This window comes from Vitis riparia, chromosome 18 (genome assembly GCF_004353265.1).
Source record: "Vitis riparia cultivar Riparia Gloire de Montpellier isolate 1030 chromosome 18, EGFV_Vit.rip_1.0, whole genome shotgun sequence".
NCBI lineage: Eukaryota > Viridiplantae > Streptophyta > Magnoliopsida > Vitales > Vitaceae > Vitis > Vitis riparia.
Window position 1 is genome coordinate 29,190 of NC_048448.1, and position 16,977 is coordinate 46,166.

At 34.9% G+C, this 16,977-nt stretch overlaps 2 protein-coding genes across 2 annotated transcripts; both read right to left on the reverse strand.

Annotated features, from left to right (window-relative positions):
• Positions 1 to 1,416: 1,416 nt before the first annotated feature.
• On the reverse strand, positions 1,417 to 3,185 carry LOC117906915 (protein FAR1-RELATED SEQUENCE 5-like). The gene is made up of 3 exons (XM_034820192.1): positions 2,391 to 3,185; positions 1,799 to 2,257; positions 1,417 to 1,515 (listed from the first exon to the last, which is right to left on the reverse strand). The coding sequence occupies exons 1-3, from the start codon at positions 3,183 to 3,185 to the stop codon at positions 1,417 to 1,419; spliced, it is 1,353 nt and encodes a 450-aa protein (XP_034676083.1).
• Positions 3,186 to 3,460: 275 nt separating this feature from the next.
• Positions 3,461 to 3,976, reverse strand: LOC117906917 (protein FAR1-RELATED SEQUENCE 5-like). Its single transcript, XM_034820195.1, has one exon. The coding sequence runs from the start codon at positions 3,974 to 3,976 to the stop codon at positions 3,461 to 3,463; it is 516 nt and encodes a 171-aa protein (XP_034676086.1).
• Between the last annotated feature and the right edge of the window lie 13,001 nt (positions 3,977 to 16,977).

The following is a 16,977-nucleotide window of genomic DNA, read 5'->3' on the forward strand; positions in this document are numbered from 1 at the left end:
CAGATTTGTAAATATTCATTTATCTATGCTAAAAATATATAGTTAGTACATTAGTAGACCGGTTGATGAATGACGTTCAGCGGTAAGAACCAGCCCAACGATTTAGCTAAGTCCACTTTTCATAGGCATACACATTATGCCAACCGGTTGAGAACATTCCTCATATGGATAATGACCCTATGGATGCAGTGTGAACTCGTTGAGGATTTGTCCCAACCACCTCAAACAATTTTGGATGCAGAATCACCCGGTGTCGGCGTTCAATTGAGTGATTGAAGATTTTTCTAAAACGAGTGAGCAATTTTTTGAGTTGTGGAAAGCGGTTGATCAATGAAGAAATTGTCTCAACCGGTTGACGAATGATTTGACCAATGGGAACCGGTTGACAAATATAGCAAACTGGTTGAGGAATTTTCTCAACCGGTTGATGGTTTTTTAACTAGTGGCAACCGGGTGAAGATGGGTATCAACCGGTTGAGGAATTTGCTCAACTGGTTGAGGGTATTTTTAACCAGTGGCAACCGGTCGACCGCCTGTATCAACCAGTTGAGGAATTTTCTCAACCGGTTGAGGAATTTTTCACCAGTGGCTATCAGTTGAGGATTTTTTTAACTAGTGGCAACCAGTTGAGAAATTTTCTCAACCGGTTGAGGCCAAATCTCAGCCAGTTGCCTCCTGCAATGCTATTGTGCAATTTAGGAGTACGACTACCGTCCACAAAAAGAGTATGAGTTGTACCAATAACTTTTCACTACGTAAACATTCGACAGGGTACCATTAAATTCAATTAAAAGGTTTGAAATTGATGGAAACTGGCATTACAAATTACCTAACTACGATTTACCCATTTTGAGTAAAATCACTAAATTTACCTATTTCATATGAATTACATCATATTGATTACTTTCCTATAGTTAACTCATAACCACCTAATTGTCAAACTTTAACCACAATTGAATTTAATTAAATCCGCATAATTAACCGTTTTTTTCGACATGATATAAATGAATTGGTTTCTCCATTTACCAATCATTTTATCACTTGTTATCAATTAAATTATAAATGTAGAGGATATTGCATTCTATCAATCAACTTGACTGTTGATCAAAATTCAAACTTTTCATTAAATAGTTAAGTTAAAAGTACACATTAGTGGAAGTGATAACGTTAACTAATATAAATATTAATTTAATACCTACCATCCCTTACTCCGTTAAGGAATAAAAAAAAGGTTGCATATCCTTTTCATTTGGATATTTGTTTGGATCCCCACCTTGACATGGTGTTGTCATATTTTGTTCATGTTGTTGAAATTCTGCTATCTGCACATGCACATTCCATTGTTTTTTTCAGCTGTCCAATTCTATTCCAATTAATTAAACCTAATCATTAAATAATGCATAGCTGAAATTTATGTCAAAAGTGTTTCTTTATTCCCGATCTTACATTATTAAGTTCACCACAATCTATGTACATGTCAGATTGGTCATTCGACAAATGCTCCCCTAACATTCCCTGCATTTTTCAATAATTAAGTGTTGTCAATTATTATTGAATTAGATGTTATCAATGTTTGGAAATTATATAACAAGCCTATTGTACATACATGTACGGTTGCACAAATGTCAACTGATGAATTTGTTGAAGGCATCATTTCCATTTGAATGTCACATTGGGAAGACAAATTAGTTTCCTCCTACGTACTCATAATGCCATCAAAACAATTATGTTAGTTTTTTATGTAAGTACAACTACAAAAATTAATCTTAGGGGCAATTTTTTATTAAATATGACATACCATATAACCCTGCTGAGCATTTTGAGGGATTGTAGCTTCTGGACATTTTCGAATTGTGTGACCCACTCTTTTACAACGACTGCATCGTCTTCCCTTTTGAACATTCATTGCCACTTTGCCTGGATTCCCTTTAGTCTTCACAATATTTGGATCACGAACTTGGTTAGTACCTGTCGCTCCATCTGCTGCTATTTTCTTCCCTTTCAAATTATAGTTATAGAGTTCCTTCATTCTCGCCGTCAAATTTTGTATTTCATTTTTCGCCTCTATAAATGAAGATGACGTATTTGACGCAAAGTAAGAGAGCTTGTTGCACATCGAACTCAATGAACCATATCGTACAAACCGATCCATGTCGTTATCCGTCTCATTCTCTGGTACTGATCTTGTATACACCTTTGCTAACTTTGTCCACCTCTTCATAATACATGACTGAGGAATCTCTTCCAAATGCTCCACCTTCATAACAATTGACTCACATCATGCATGAGCATTTTAATGTTACAATATCCGGGCAAAATTGTACTTCCCAATTTAAGTTCGGGTGTCTAAACTTAGATAATGTGTATGCCCACATTGAATGATCACTTACAAGACCTACCACAAAGAATAACTCTGCATTTTTCATCTCCTCACGAAATTTAAGGAAAGATTCTTTCGTGTATACTGTCGCAACATGATTTTCAAGTATGGATAGTTTGGTTGAAAGCACGGGTGAAGAATTGTTCGACTCGAACTCTGCCTTTACCTCGTTTTGCCGTATTCTCAGTATGGCTCTGTCAAATTGTTGTACAAACTCATACAGTCGCAAGCGAATTTTTAAGAATCTATTTAGATATGCATTCATACTCTCACACCTTTGTGTGGTTCTCATCCCTCCAAAGAAATTTCCACGTAAATACGCCTCTACCCATCTTTTACGTTTCCTATATATCTCGGTCACCCAACGATTCTCATTAAGTCCCAAATTTGCAACCATTTCATGCCAAACCTTTTCAAATTCTTCTTCATTCCCACGCATGAACATGCACATTGCAAAAATGCTTGAGAAGTCCTTAATATGCACATTCGTGAATGCATTTCGTTGCAAATGCCATGAACACAATCGATGACACGTATCGGGTAATACTTTTTTAATTGCCTTATGCATAGCTTTATCCCCATCGGTTACAACAAATATGGGTTTCTTATTCATCATTGCATCAAGAAATGTCTCCAACACCCATTCATATGTCCCAACACTTTCATCTATCAATAACGCACAACCAAATACAACAGTTTGGTGGTGATGATTAACACCGACCAACACTACTAGAGGCTTTTTATAGGCATTTGTCCTATAGGTTGTGTCAAATGCTAGGACATCTCCAAAACGCGCATAATCCATTCGAGCAGTTGAATCAGCCCAAAACAAATTTGCTAGTTGACTTTCTTCATCAATGTTGAATTTATAAAAAAAAAAGAATCCATTTCTGCCTTTCCACACAAATAAGCCAATGCCGCTTCTGCATCACCGTCTTTAATTTCACTTCTATGCATTGCATCAACGTGATTGTATATATCTTTTTGTGTGAAACCGACGTGCTCATGTCCCCCTGATTGTTTGACCATATAGTCTATAATTTGTGTGGTTTTAACACCTACTTGACGCAAAACATCAACTTATGCCTTATCTGGATTACTTACTGTTGGATGAGAGCGAAGGAATTTTCTGCTAATAGGATCGACCAAATTATGATTATGATCTCCTATAAATTCCTTTACAATCCACTTTCCATCTTTCCTATTCAAGCCTACACGAAATGAAGCTTCACATCCAACTCTAGTCAATGATTGTGGCTCATGTTGTCGCTTGTCATTTTCAATAAACTTTGTCGCTCGCTGTCCTTCTCTAAAACACACCCACTTTCGAGATATTATATCTCCATTCTTGTCTCGCTTCAAATCATTTTTTCGAATACTAAATCCGGCTACTTTTGCTAACATGTTGTAAAATGTTTCAGCCTCATCTATGCAATCGAATTGCAATTTGTAGACTTCTTCATCTGAAATACCCTTCAACACATTCTCTTTCAAACCGTTTCCACCCAGGTGGTAAGTGCCACTGATATATGCATCGTCATTGACGACGTCCTCCTCCTTCACTTCAAACTCCCGCTTGATTGTTTTCTCCTTCATCGATTGCATCAGCTACATTACATAAATAACGTAAAAAAGTGCCCCAATAATACTTTAACAAATTATCGTATCACTTTTGTATAAATTGATTGCATACTTGAAGATAAACCGAATTCGACAACTTCATCTATTCTCATTTTTGGATAAAAATTGAGAATTTGAGAAATTATAGAACCGGTGTAGACTGTACACGTGATAATTTCCCATGCTTTTCAATTTAAAAGGTCATAGTTGCAAAATTGATACTTGTTTGCTATACACAATCATAATCAAAACTTTTTAAAATCATTAAATATCACTTCAAAATCATTATGTTGAGGAAATAACTTGTGAAAATGCAAATGTGACACCAATACCCTAAAAAGATGGCGTTAGACAATGATCGACGTCTGACATCTATAGAGAAACGCACCATAATTTAAATTGACCTTAGACAACCAAGTGAAGGAATAGTTAAAGTCAACTTGCTAGACATGGTTCTGCTATTGAGGCTAAGGTTATAGTGCTTTTGGAGGTCCTTGTGCAAGAACAATATTTCAAATTGTCCAACTTTTTAGTGGTAAGGGATGGTGTTGTTGGTCTTGATGAGCATAAAAAAACAATCGGTTCAATTGTTTGGTTCCTCGTAAACCGAATCTATTATCTTCCCTTGCTCTAAGCCATTATAATGTGGAAGAAAGTGGTTGACCTACAAATTAACCGGATGCATTTTGGTGCTGCTTAAAAAAATTGGCAGTGTCTACCGGTTGAGAAAATGTATCAACCGGTCTTATTTAACCGGTCGACCTCTACATGTTCACTATTATAATATGTTAACAGAGTAGCTAATTGTTTGTTTTCATTGTTCATTTCATTAAGGCCTTCATTCCTTATCAGAACGTTAGAATGTTGCCCTATTTAGGCGTACTATGTTAACAAAAATTCCATCATTAATCTTAGTTGCCATATTCAAGGAGTTTGGCAGTCACAATAATTAATACCTCTCATGCACATTATTTAAAAACATGGAAAATCACTTTTATATAATTCTATCTAAAAGCATGGAAGCTTTTGGGTACGCCGCTAAACTTATTCCAAACTTACCCCATATTGGGAGTCAATAATACACATTTCTTAAGGTTGATTCTCTCCTTTTAAGTCAGTTGAATATGTATTACCCTATAATTTTGATGATAGTGTGATTTTTAAAGCCAACATGAATCACTTATATTAAATAAATTAATGTCAACTGTTCTTCAATAACAGATAATAATGTCATTATGCTGGAATCATGTCTGATTGGGGGAAAGCCCATAAGAAAATTATTTAGAGCTCCCTTTTGGTAGTCTTGCCTTAATCTGCATAGCCTCAACATTAACTTTCTATACATCTCAAGTCAACCACACGCATTTCCTAACTCCAATCTCATTAAAATCCATCCAATCATTGGAAATTAAACTTGCCCCTCCTTGTAGATTTTCACCTTGTTGCTCTGACCTTGTTTAGGTGTATGGGAGGTCAATATTGTCAAATATATAGTTGTACCTTTTCTTAGTTGAACACAATCCTAATTGTCAAATTATGTCTACTAAACCTGATTGGTGAAAACAATTTGTCGAAGGTTATCTCTACACGTAATGAGAAATTATTCAACCACTACACACTGATTCAACAGATCACTGATGCATATTACTAACAATGTGCTATAGACAATCAAAATCCAAACTCTTTAACATCATTACATACCATTTAAAAATCACTATTAGGTTTTGGGAATATTTCCCCATCCATTTGAAAGATGAGGGCATTCAGCTTAAGAAATGTATTATGGATTTGTTTACCTAATCTTTATTGAGTTAAAGATCATACCGTTCAAATGGAAAGTCCAAGTGTGATGCAGCTTGACCTGAAGATTTGTCTTCTGGATGTTTTTTGTAACCTGTTCTCCAATATATAGCAAACCTCGTTCAGTCTCCAAGCTCCTTACAATATGTTCCCTTCCAAATATATACTAACATATGTATGTGGTTGGTTGATGGAGTTATTACATTTTTTAATAGGTTGCCACATGTTGAAAACCTACCACCACAATGGTACACTTGGTGGTTGATAGCTTGGATATTTGCATCAGTTTTTTAGGTGCCATTAAATATAACATTTATAGCAGGTGGGAAAGTCAGTCTAATGTGGATATTTTTTACACCCATTTGAAATGGATATATGTATAACTTAACAAAATATAAAGGGGAGATATGGACTTAATTTATAATATTGACATTTCTTACTGTTGTTTAGCCTATTTATTGTAACTATGTTTTCATACCGTTTCCTACTTACTATATTTTTTCATCAATTAACGTGATTTATTTTTAATTAATGCTTCCTAATATATCCTAGATATGAGAAAGGTTAGTTAATTAGACTTAATTACGTAAAATGAGATATGTTATGATATTCTACTTATGGAAATTTTAAATAAAATCAGATTCATTAATTTATTTCACTCACCATGGTATATCGTACTTATTCGAACAATTTGTCATACAACCATAATTAATTTTAATGCCTCTATGGTAGTATATGTTAGTTAATTAAAATTTTAATCTAATAGGTGTGACTATATATTAGTAGGTTCATTATACTATATTTTTTCATGAATTAACGTAATTTATTTTTAATTAATGCTTCATAATATATCATAGATATGAGAAATGTTAGTTAATTAGACTTAATTACGTAAAATGAGATATGTTATGATATTCTACTTATGGAAATTTTAAATAAAATCAAATTCATTAATTTATTTCACTCACCATGGTATATCGTACTTATTCAAACAATTTGTCATACAACCATAATTAATTTTAATGCCCCTATGGTAGTATATGTTAGTTTATTAAAATTTTAATCTAATAGGTGTGACTATATATTAGTAAGTTCATTATACTATATTTTTTCATGAATTAACGTAATTTATTTTTAATTAATGCTTCATAATATATCATAGATATGAGAAATGTTAGTTAATTAGACTTAATTACGTAAAATGAGATATGTTATGATATTCTACTTATGGAAATTTTAAATAAAATCAGATTCATTAATTTATTTCACTCACCATGGTATATCGTACTTATTTGAACAATTTGTCATACAACCATAATTAATTTAATGCCCCTATGGTAGTATATGTTAGTTAATTACAATTTTAATCTAATAGGTGTGACTATATATTAGTAGGTTCATTATACTATATTTTTTCATGAATTAACGTAATTTATTTTTAATTAATGCTTCATAATATATCCTAGATATGAGAAAGGTTAGTTAATTAGACTTAATTACGTAAAATGAGATATGTTATGATATTCTACTTATGGAAATTTTAAATAAAATCAGATTCATTAATTTATTTCACTCACCATGGTATATCGTACTTATTCGAACAATTTGTCATACAACCATAATTAATTTTAATGCCTCTATGGTAGTATATGTTAGTTAATTAAAATTTTAATCTAATAGGTGTGACTATATCTTTGTGAGTTCATTATACTATATCGTACATATCAGAAAGGTTAGTTAATTTATATGATTTAATTAACTTAAGTTGTCATATTTTATTTTCCTTAATATAAATTTTGTGAAATTAACTTCAATTAATTTATTTAAGGTACATCAAAAGATTTATTCATTTAATCCATTATATGTTAAATGAGTTCATATGGAAACTATTAAATTAAAAGTGTAGCAAATATAATGTAAGACATTAAGTTAATTAAATTTTATTAGTTCATAAATTGGATGTCTTTCCATATACTAGGAAGGTCGACCAATGTTCAAACCACTTGTAACCCTCAGCCCCTTTGTCTTCTATTCCATTCTTCTTCATCCTCACGCAAGACCTGAACCCGTCCGTCTTCCACTTCAGTCTTCTTCATCATCACGCAATACCTAAAGGCCACTCGGAATATTCATGGCTCCAAAATGAGCACCGGCCGAAGCATCCTCCACCGACAGGAAAGGGAAGAGAACGGCGGTATCAAGGATGCGCGGGACCAAAAAAAAGACCTCCGACCGACAACAACCCAGCGACAACAACCTGAACACCTCGGATGGAGCACAACACACCACCAACAAAGGAAAACGACCGGCCGTCGAAGCAAGTGCGGAGGTTCGTAAGAAGGCCACCTTTGATCGATCTACGTTCGCAACCCCTGACTTAGCACAAATATTTCATATTCTTTTTACCAATCGAACCGTAATCCTGAGTAGGAACATTAATTTTGTAAAGCTCAATTTTTTCCATTTTGACGTGCTTTTCGCGAGAATGGGTTGGCTTCCTATTGTCTCCGTGAAAGAGTTTGTTTATCCTAGGATTGTCAAATGTTTCTACTGCAATATGAAATTTGAAGATGAATGACCAATTACTACGAGCATTAATGGTGAACCGATCAATTTTGATGTTGCTGAGCTTTGTAAAATTTTAGAAATTCCAAATGAAGGGGTTTGTTTATATGAAGGAAAGAAGTGGCCACGGGTGGAAGGTTTCAAAGCTACAGAAGCTATGCAGAGGCTATGTGGTTATCCAAAATCTGGTAGACCAACTTCTCAATCATTGACCGTGTTGAGTCGCATCCTACAACACATGATATTGTACATTTTCATCCCCAAAGGAGGCCATCGAGACGATGTATCTTTCTTGGAGGCATTTTTGGTTGACAGCATTCTCACAGAAAGAAAGGTTAATATGGGTTACATATTTTTCCGGCATATGAAAGCTTCTTCATTAAGCGAAGATTCAGTGCTCCCATATGGCATGTTTATCACAAAGATTGTCAAATACTTCAATGTCAATTTGCGGAATGAGACTGACGGGAAGCAACTGAAATCATTTGATACATATAATGCAGCTTCACTAAGGCGCATGCATTTTGTTAGAAAAAAAGATGGTTCATGGGCAAGGAAGTCGACTGTCCCCCCTTCAGAGGTGGATGTGTCTTCGGACAACGGGTCCTCCGAAGAGGACGAAAATGAAAATCAGACTGTAGAGGCAAGAACTTCTGAAAATGCAAATGTGACACCAATACCGTCAAAAGAAGGTGTAGGAGCTACGACGGATGCATATCATCCTTCACATATAAGTCGGAACGAGGTTGAGGCTTCGGATAACCTGACAGCCCAAATTAGCTCTCTTGGTACCCACTTAGAGGAGATGACCTTAGCCAATGATCGACGTTTGACATCTTTGGAGACTCGCATTGATGGCTTCCAAGAGGAATTCAAAGCGGGTATGCAGGTTATACGAGGGCAGCATGATGAGATGATGGCATTCCTGCGAGGCCACTTCCCGCTTCATGGCCCCTTCTACATTTTGCATAGAAATATATTAAGTAACGTTTGGGGATTTTTTTTAAACATTTGGATTATGTAATATGTTTTTCTATTTATGACTTCATTTTAAGACGTGTTTTGTTACTTATAGGCCATTGACAAAAATGGCATTAACGTTTTCCTTCTATGCTAGTGATGGGAGATGGATGATGTACTTACATTTAGATTTATGGATTAAATTATGCATCCCTATATTGTTATTACAAAGTTTGTTTTTCATTTCCATTAATTTCATATTCGTTGTGCATCTTATGGAGTAAAAGGACTACCTTCCTTCATGGAATTTGACTATGATGGTTTTCGTTTTGGTCAAATATTTCTTTGAGGTGTCCTCCTAGGAATTTTGCTGCTTTTCCGACTATGATGGTTTGGTTTTCAAGCTTTTCATCTAATGTGTGTTTCTTATGGAAAACATTCTTGGTTAAAATCCTTATCATTGACCGGTTGATGAAAAAATGGCATGTCCTGAAAATGGTGTTGTTTATGCTGTTAATGCCAGTGTTCTACTAGCTGTAACTTACTTCATTGCATTGCTCTCCATCTTTAGGAGACTATTTATGCTTTGCTTCATCAAGTGAAAGATTCCCTTTTTAGTTATATGCTAGCTTTATTTGAAAGAGGAAGCAGAAATCTGGAAAACTGCTGTCTAAATGTTGAAAAGTATATTCCTCAGGTCTTTGGTTTAATTGTTCACTGATTTTTTAGGGAGGTGTATTATGTTCCTTAAAATGTTTTGAATAGGCTGTTATTGGATTGACTTAATGCTTGGGGATTTTTATTGCTCTTGGTCTTCTCCTTTGGTTCTCTTGTTCATTTGTGCTTCCTAGGATACCCACACCCATCCTCAACCCGTGTTTTATTGGGTTTACCTCCTTTTGATGTTTTTAATATATATACTTGCTTAAATTTGTCAAGATGGAAGGCAATTGAGTAGAAAATTGTAATTTGGATTTAGGGGACTAGGAACATTGAATTTATCAAAATCATTGAGTAGAAGCTGGATCCTTGAATTAAGGATTGAGGGAGTGATATAACTGGAACCATTTTAGAGGTGTATAGTTCACTGTTAGAGTTGAATGGGAACAAGGCTGTTGGAACGGATGGTTTCTCTTTGAATTTTTGGCAATTGAGTTATGATTTGGTGAAGAATGAGTGATTGGTTTTGTGTTATGAATAGAATAAATAATTTACAAACTTTAGCTTTAGAAACTTAAAAAAGATTTAATGAGTTGCATTGTCTTATATAAAGGAGTGTGGATGACTTTGGTTACTTTAGCTTTGGTTACTTAGATTGATAAAGATAATCTATCTTCCGGGAATTATATTGGTTTTGTTTGATTGCAAGTTAAGGGCTTCGTTGGTGATGATGCATGGTTACTCTTGATTGGCACAACATTTGTGTGCTACATAATCACATTGGTAGTGTCTACCGGTAGAGATAATTGCTCTACCGGTAGCACTTTACCGGTCGACTGGTACACCCTCAATTTTGTAAGTTGCAATATGATGTAGTGAGAAGCAACATGTGTTTTATGCTGAAGGCTAAATAATATTTATATACATATTTCCTCACTCCTATGAGCCATGCCTAATTAGGCATGAATGAAGCTCATGTTTTCATGCTCTATATTTGTTTTCCTTCTTACATATTTGTCATGTCATGAGTTTTCTCTTCAAAACCTAGAATATATCTAGAAATCCTAAACTTAGTGTCTCATCCAATTAGAAATCCTATCAATATAAAGACTTATCTTTATATAAGAAAACCTTAAGACAATTTCATCTTCTATAAAATAACTCTAAAACTATAATCCTTAACTAATAGAAACTGAAACAAACTATGAATTTGAGGGACAGTCTAACAATATTGATTTTTCCATTAGTTATGCAATATGTAATTTGTTTTACTTAGATTACTTGTATCATCAAATGCTTTTCTCTTTATTCATAAAAACTTTTCTACGGACTATATGAAATAAAAACCATAATCTTTAGAATTTTTTATGGCTAATGTGAACATTTTGAACCATTGAACCCTGCTTTATAAAATTAGGACACCTCCTTTTAATTGAAAAGCCATGTAAAATGTACGACATTGAACCTATTTCTGATGATGTTTCCTTGTAAATATGAGGCTCCTAACATTCAAAGAAGTCTACATTGCTTGTAATCTTAAACATAATATGAACATGTAATAGTCCTTACTAGTTGCCTTGGTATTTCTTTGCTCTTCCATGTTACATGTAAAGGTTGTAGACGTCAAGGAGTCTACATTAAACCTCTAAAGTATTTATATTAAACTACTTTTAAGTTAAGAACTAAACCACTTTTAAGTTAAATATCATTGATAAATAGTGTTAGTATATTCAATAAATATAAATTACCGAATTTTTTTATTCTCTAATATTTACCAATCGGTCGAGAAAATGCATCAAACGGTAGCAAGTTGTTTTGCTACCGGTAGCCACTGGCCATTTTGGGTGGTGCATCAAGAAATGACCAGTGTATATCGGTCGAGTGCACAGGTCAACCGATTGAATATAACCGGTCGATCGGTTCCTCATTAATACAATAGGTTGAGATATGCTTGCCTGCTTGCATAAATTATCGTACTAAGTTTTGACCCTCTTTTTCCTTATTAAAACCATTCTTGATTTACTATTTTAAATAGATTTTGGGCACAATTAGATCATCTCAAATTAATTTGTGTAACTTGTGAATTTAGGTAATGGAAGTTCCTTAAAAGAGACTTCAGATTCACCTCCTCTTGTTGGTGCTGCCTCTCTTGGGCTCATGGGCCTCGTAGGTGTAACTGTGGACAAATTTGTGGAGTTTTTGGGTCTGTAGTAGAAATTTGGTATGTGGGGTGTTGAAGATTCTTTAGGCTTTTATTCCAGTAAAATGCATGAGATCAATTTTGATCCATGATTTTCCGTTTTCCTTTTGTTTTCATCAGTGTTCTTGGTGATCGGGTTTTCTAAGCATATATTTGATGCTGTTGTAACTTCTTACTAAAGTCCTTTTGGAAAACATCAATGTGAACAGTAGTTGTCTACTTAATATCCAAAAAATATTCGTAATAATGAAATTTGTTCTTTCTCATCCCTAAACTTTGCTGAAAAGAGCTTTCAAGCCTAAAACCCTTGTACCTAGATGTGTTTTTGTTGTAACTAAACACACTGTAATGCTGTTTTAATAGCTAGAAAGAGATTAAGGCAATAAAAAGTTGAAGCACACAAGGCTCAAGTTGATTAATCTCTTCTAGTTAAGCATTATGTTATTCCATCTTCTGCTGTTCTTGCAATCTCAACGGTTTTATTTTTTGCTCTCCTGATTTTTCTATTTGTTATTGTACAATTTTAGTTATCTACATTTAACACTCTGTGAGTGCTTTGAGTTGCAAGTTTTCTTTGATATTGCAATTATGAAAAATTTATATGTGGAAAATACTTATAAAAAATAATCAATTTTATAGCTTGCTATTTGTGTTTGGTGCTTTGACATATCTAGTCTTCAGCTTGAAGAGTGAAATCTAGAAAAATACCAAAGTCAAATTTCTGGGAATATGAGTCATGAAATTTTGGTCCCAAATTCCTCTGTGCAGCAATAATTTCCAAAAAGAAGGATTAGGAAACACAACCTATAATTGAGATATGGTTTCTTCAGCGGAATCTAATTGAATTTTAAGTTTTGGCAAGCAACTGACCATGGTGAAGCAGGTCCTAGCTAAAGTTATGCAGCAGAGATGGTTTTGCAGTGGTTCAAAGTGTGTTTTGGGCTTCTGCGTATTGGACTTATAATGGATTTTGATGTAAAGCTAAATTTTATCAGATGAAATTGCTTCATCATCAATTGGTTAGGCTGCTCAGCTAAGCAATTTTCATGTTTATGATGATTGGTATCTATAGCAGCATGAGGAAGTTGTGAATTTTTCTCATACATTTCTAAATATGTTTCTTGATAAGTGGTTATAGCTTAATGTAGAATGGTAAAAGAGAAGAAAGTAGAATTGGTGACAAAATACATAAATATATGGTTTACTCAAATATGGCTAATTATATGATTAATCTGAAGATTACAATTTGTGTTTCAGAATTGGGATATCTGGGAGAAGGCATTGCCCATTGTGAAAGATATATAGTGCAGCTTTGTGATGTTTTCTTATATGTTTAATTGTAGAGAATGTTATATTAGTTTGGAATATGCTAATATTCACTGTGTCCTATAAAATTCTTTATGCTATCTCTTTTACTTCTTTTCATATGTATGACAATATCATGTTGATTTTCTTTTACCCTAAATGTTATTTGGAAAGAATCTATCTAATAGCTTAATGGTAGGAAGTAAGGATGCTAGCAGCTAGCTCCAAGGGTACTCCTAAAAACCATGGAGAGTTAAAAGATGATACAAGCTCATCACGTGAGGAAAAGAAGGTAAAATTGGTATTTTCTGTTACACAATAAATTTATGTGTGCATATGTGCTGAAATCTATAACTTCATTTTATGCATGTATGAAGCTGAATTTCTTTACCTATCAAAAAAATAAAAATAAAAATCTCATTTTCTTTGAGGTGCATTTGGATGTCTTATGAAAACAAATATCTCCATTGTGTTTTGCATAGATTTGAAGTTCAAATCTCAATTCTAGAATGGTGCTATAAAAGAAAATGAGATTCCTGGTAACAGGCCGATGGCATGGGAGCAATTTTGACTTCCCCAAGAGGGGCACTGTTTTAACTTTTAATTTTTAATCCTCACTTGTGAGCCATTGATTTCCATCGTTGTGAGCCTTTAAATTTCCATTAGACATCTAACTGCAGTTGTAGTGTTTACTTCTGACCAACAATTTTCATGCTCAACACATGTTAATGGTTAGATGGAATTTTACTAGCAATGGAAACTTATTGTTTGTCATGTGCATTATATATTACATACTTGCCTATTGTTATGTCCAACACTAGGTATAGTAGTTAAGCGTTTCCCATCACTTCCATTCCCACAAGTGTCATGTCTAGAACCTCATTTTTTGTAAAGCTGATCTCAGCCTAGGAGAAATGAGGAGGGTCATATTTGGTTGACAATGAAAATTAAATCCTCAGTAGAAGTCTTAAATCCTCAAGAACATTTGTCCACAAAATTTTCAAGTTAGTGCATGGCCATTTGGTGTGACAGAAGATGATTCTAGATGGGATTAAAAAAAATGTCAAAAGGATAATGTATAGCTGACCCAAAATTTTAGAACTTGTTTCAAGGTTCAAGAGGACCTAATGCCCTTGAGGCCTTGTTCAAGTGGTAAAGGGTTGGGGAGGGTTTGTGGGAGGTTCCAAGTTCAAGCCCCAATGGGGATTCAAGAGGACTTAGGTCTGTGTTTCAACTCAAAATTCAGAATGGTCACATTGATAATGGAATCATTCATTTGAAAGGAAAATAGTTGACTCCATAACATTTTATGCCTAAGTATTTTAATCAGGGAAGTGCAATTTTTTTCTTTTTTCTTTTATATTTATTTATTTGTGGGGGGTGGGGAGTGTGGATGGTGTTCTCAATTGTTATGATAACCTTGCTTGGCATTTTAATTGGTGGTGTCCTGAAGAATTACCAAGTTTCGAGGATTTGATGTGATAATTTTTGTGAGTATTCAAGAAGATGCTCCAATTATCAAGATATGCTTGAGGTTTTTTTTATGGCACCATTATGTTTTATATCACTTAAGCTAGAATTGATCTGCACTAATTTGATGAAGACAAGAAAAAAACTCTCTGATGGATCTCCAAATTGAATATAATTCAACAGCATGAAGATTTAATCCCAAGTATTGGGGTTGGCTACATGAATCTTGGTTTTATGTTCTGCTCTTTAAGCCATACTTATTTATAGTTAGTAATTAAGGATGATTTGTTGTTTTTCTTTTTCTTTTCTTTTTTTTTTTCTTCTCTTTTTGTAAGTTTGAACATGGTTTGAGGGTATTCTATGTATTTTAGCTCAAAATGGCAGAGAAAGGATCACGAGACAAGGAAATGCACAAAAATTGAAGCGTTGATCGTTGACCAGGAGGTCGACCAGTTTAGGAACCGGTCGACCGGTTCGTCGGGGCTGATAATTTAAAGAGCCTCCCGTGCCTTAATTTCTCACCCATTTCTTCTGGTTCTTCAACCCTTGTGCCGTTCCAGCTGCCCTCAAGGGATTTTTGATGCCATTATAGCCTTCTGAGAGGTACGGATTGGATTTTGGAGGCTAGGGTTTTGGATTTTGGGACCCAGGGCTTCGCATTTGGGCGATTTCCTCCTCAGTTCGCGCGTCAGAGCCTGCGTCAGTGTCTTCCCGCGCTTGAGGGCTTTCAAGTGTGTGTGCATCCCTCTCTTCAGCCTCGTCTCCTTCATCTCAGCCTTTCGGATGGCGCCTAGGAGAGAGTCAGTCGCTTCTAGGGCTCAGGGCAAGCGCCCTGCTGAGCCATCTCAGCCCGAGGCTCGCCGAAAGGCGAGGTACGACACCGCTCTTTTCAGCTCTGTCGAAGACTACCAAAGATATAAACAAAAATTCGCCCAGAGGAAAGTTGTTCCAGGGAGAAGCATCAATTTCTCCTAGCTTAAGTACTTTGGATTTGAGGAGATATTTGGACGGATGAGATGGCTGCCTGATTCATGCCTAATTGGTGTCTCAGCTGATTAGTGTCCAGCTGGTGCTCCTTAATTGAGGGAGTAATCAACAAAATTTATAACCTATTACACCATATACTAGGGTAGCAAAGACAAAGCTACTATAACATAGTGGCTCTAGGATCGTTCACTGGGATGGGTTTTCACTTCACAAATGATATTAATTCAAAGCTGAATTGGTGTCTTTTCATTTCAAGGTTAGCTTTAAAAGAAAACATAAAGACGTTTGAATGAAAAAGGTTTGGTTTTAAGCTAACCAAAAATAGTAACTGATTTTACTTAGAAAAGTGTTTCTTGGAGTTTCAGATCACTAGGCTCAGATTCCTCATACAAAAAGGAAAGTTCCGGTCACTTGTTTCGTTTCCTCGCATTGGAGAATTAACATATAGTTTCTTCTCCAACCGGTGTTGTACAGATGCTTCCCATTAATGGGTTCAAACACTAAATCCCTTTCACTGATGCAACTTGCAATGGCTCATACCTCTCACCTAGCACTTGCCATTCAAGGTGATCTTTAACCTTGGATTTCCCTTCACAAGCTCGCAAGAGATAACTAATGGATGTCTCCTTAGAGTCCAAAAGCTTACCAAGTGTTGGCAATTCTAGAAAATCCTACCTTCAAGTCACCTCCCAAAGGCTCGCAAGGGATAAACTAATGCATCTCCATGGATGGAGATCACTTGCCTTACCAAGTGTTGGCCCAGGTGATTTAAAGGAGTTTTAAGTTAACTAAAAAGATAAAAACCATCAACGGGTCACACTTTCTCTTCATTAAAAACTAAAACAACAAAACTTCCAATTTATGCCTGAGGAAACTTACCCGGTTACCTTAGCTCCAAGAGACAAAGAGCCTAGCCTCTCATCCTCTGAGAAAACATCTCAGAGAATGTTTGGCTAGCAAGAAAATGAAAATGAAAGAGAAGACAAGAATATATAGGAAAAACAGAGCAAGTGCTCTGTATTTTTACTTC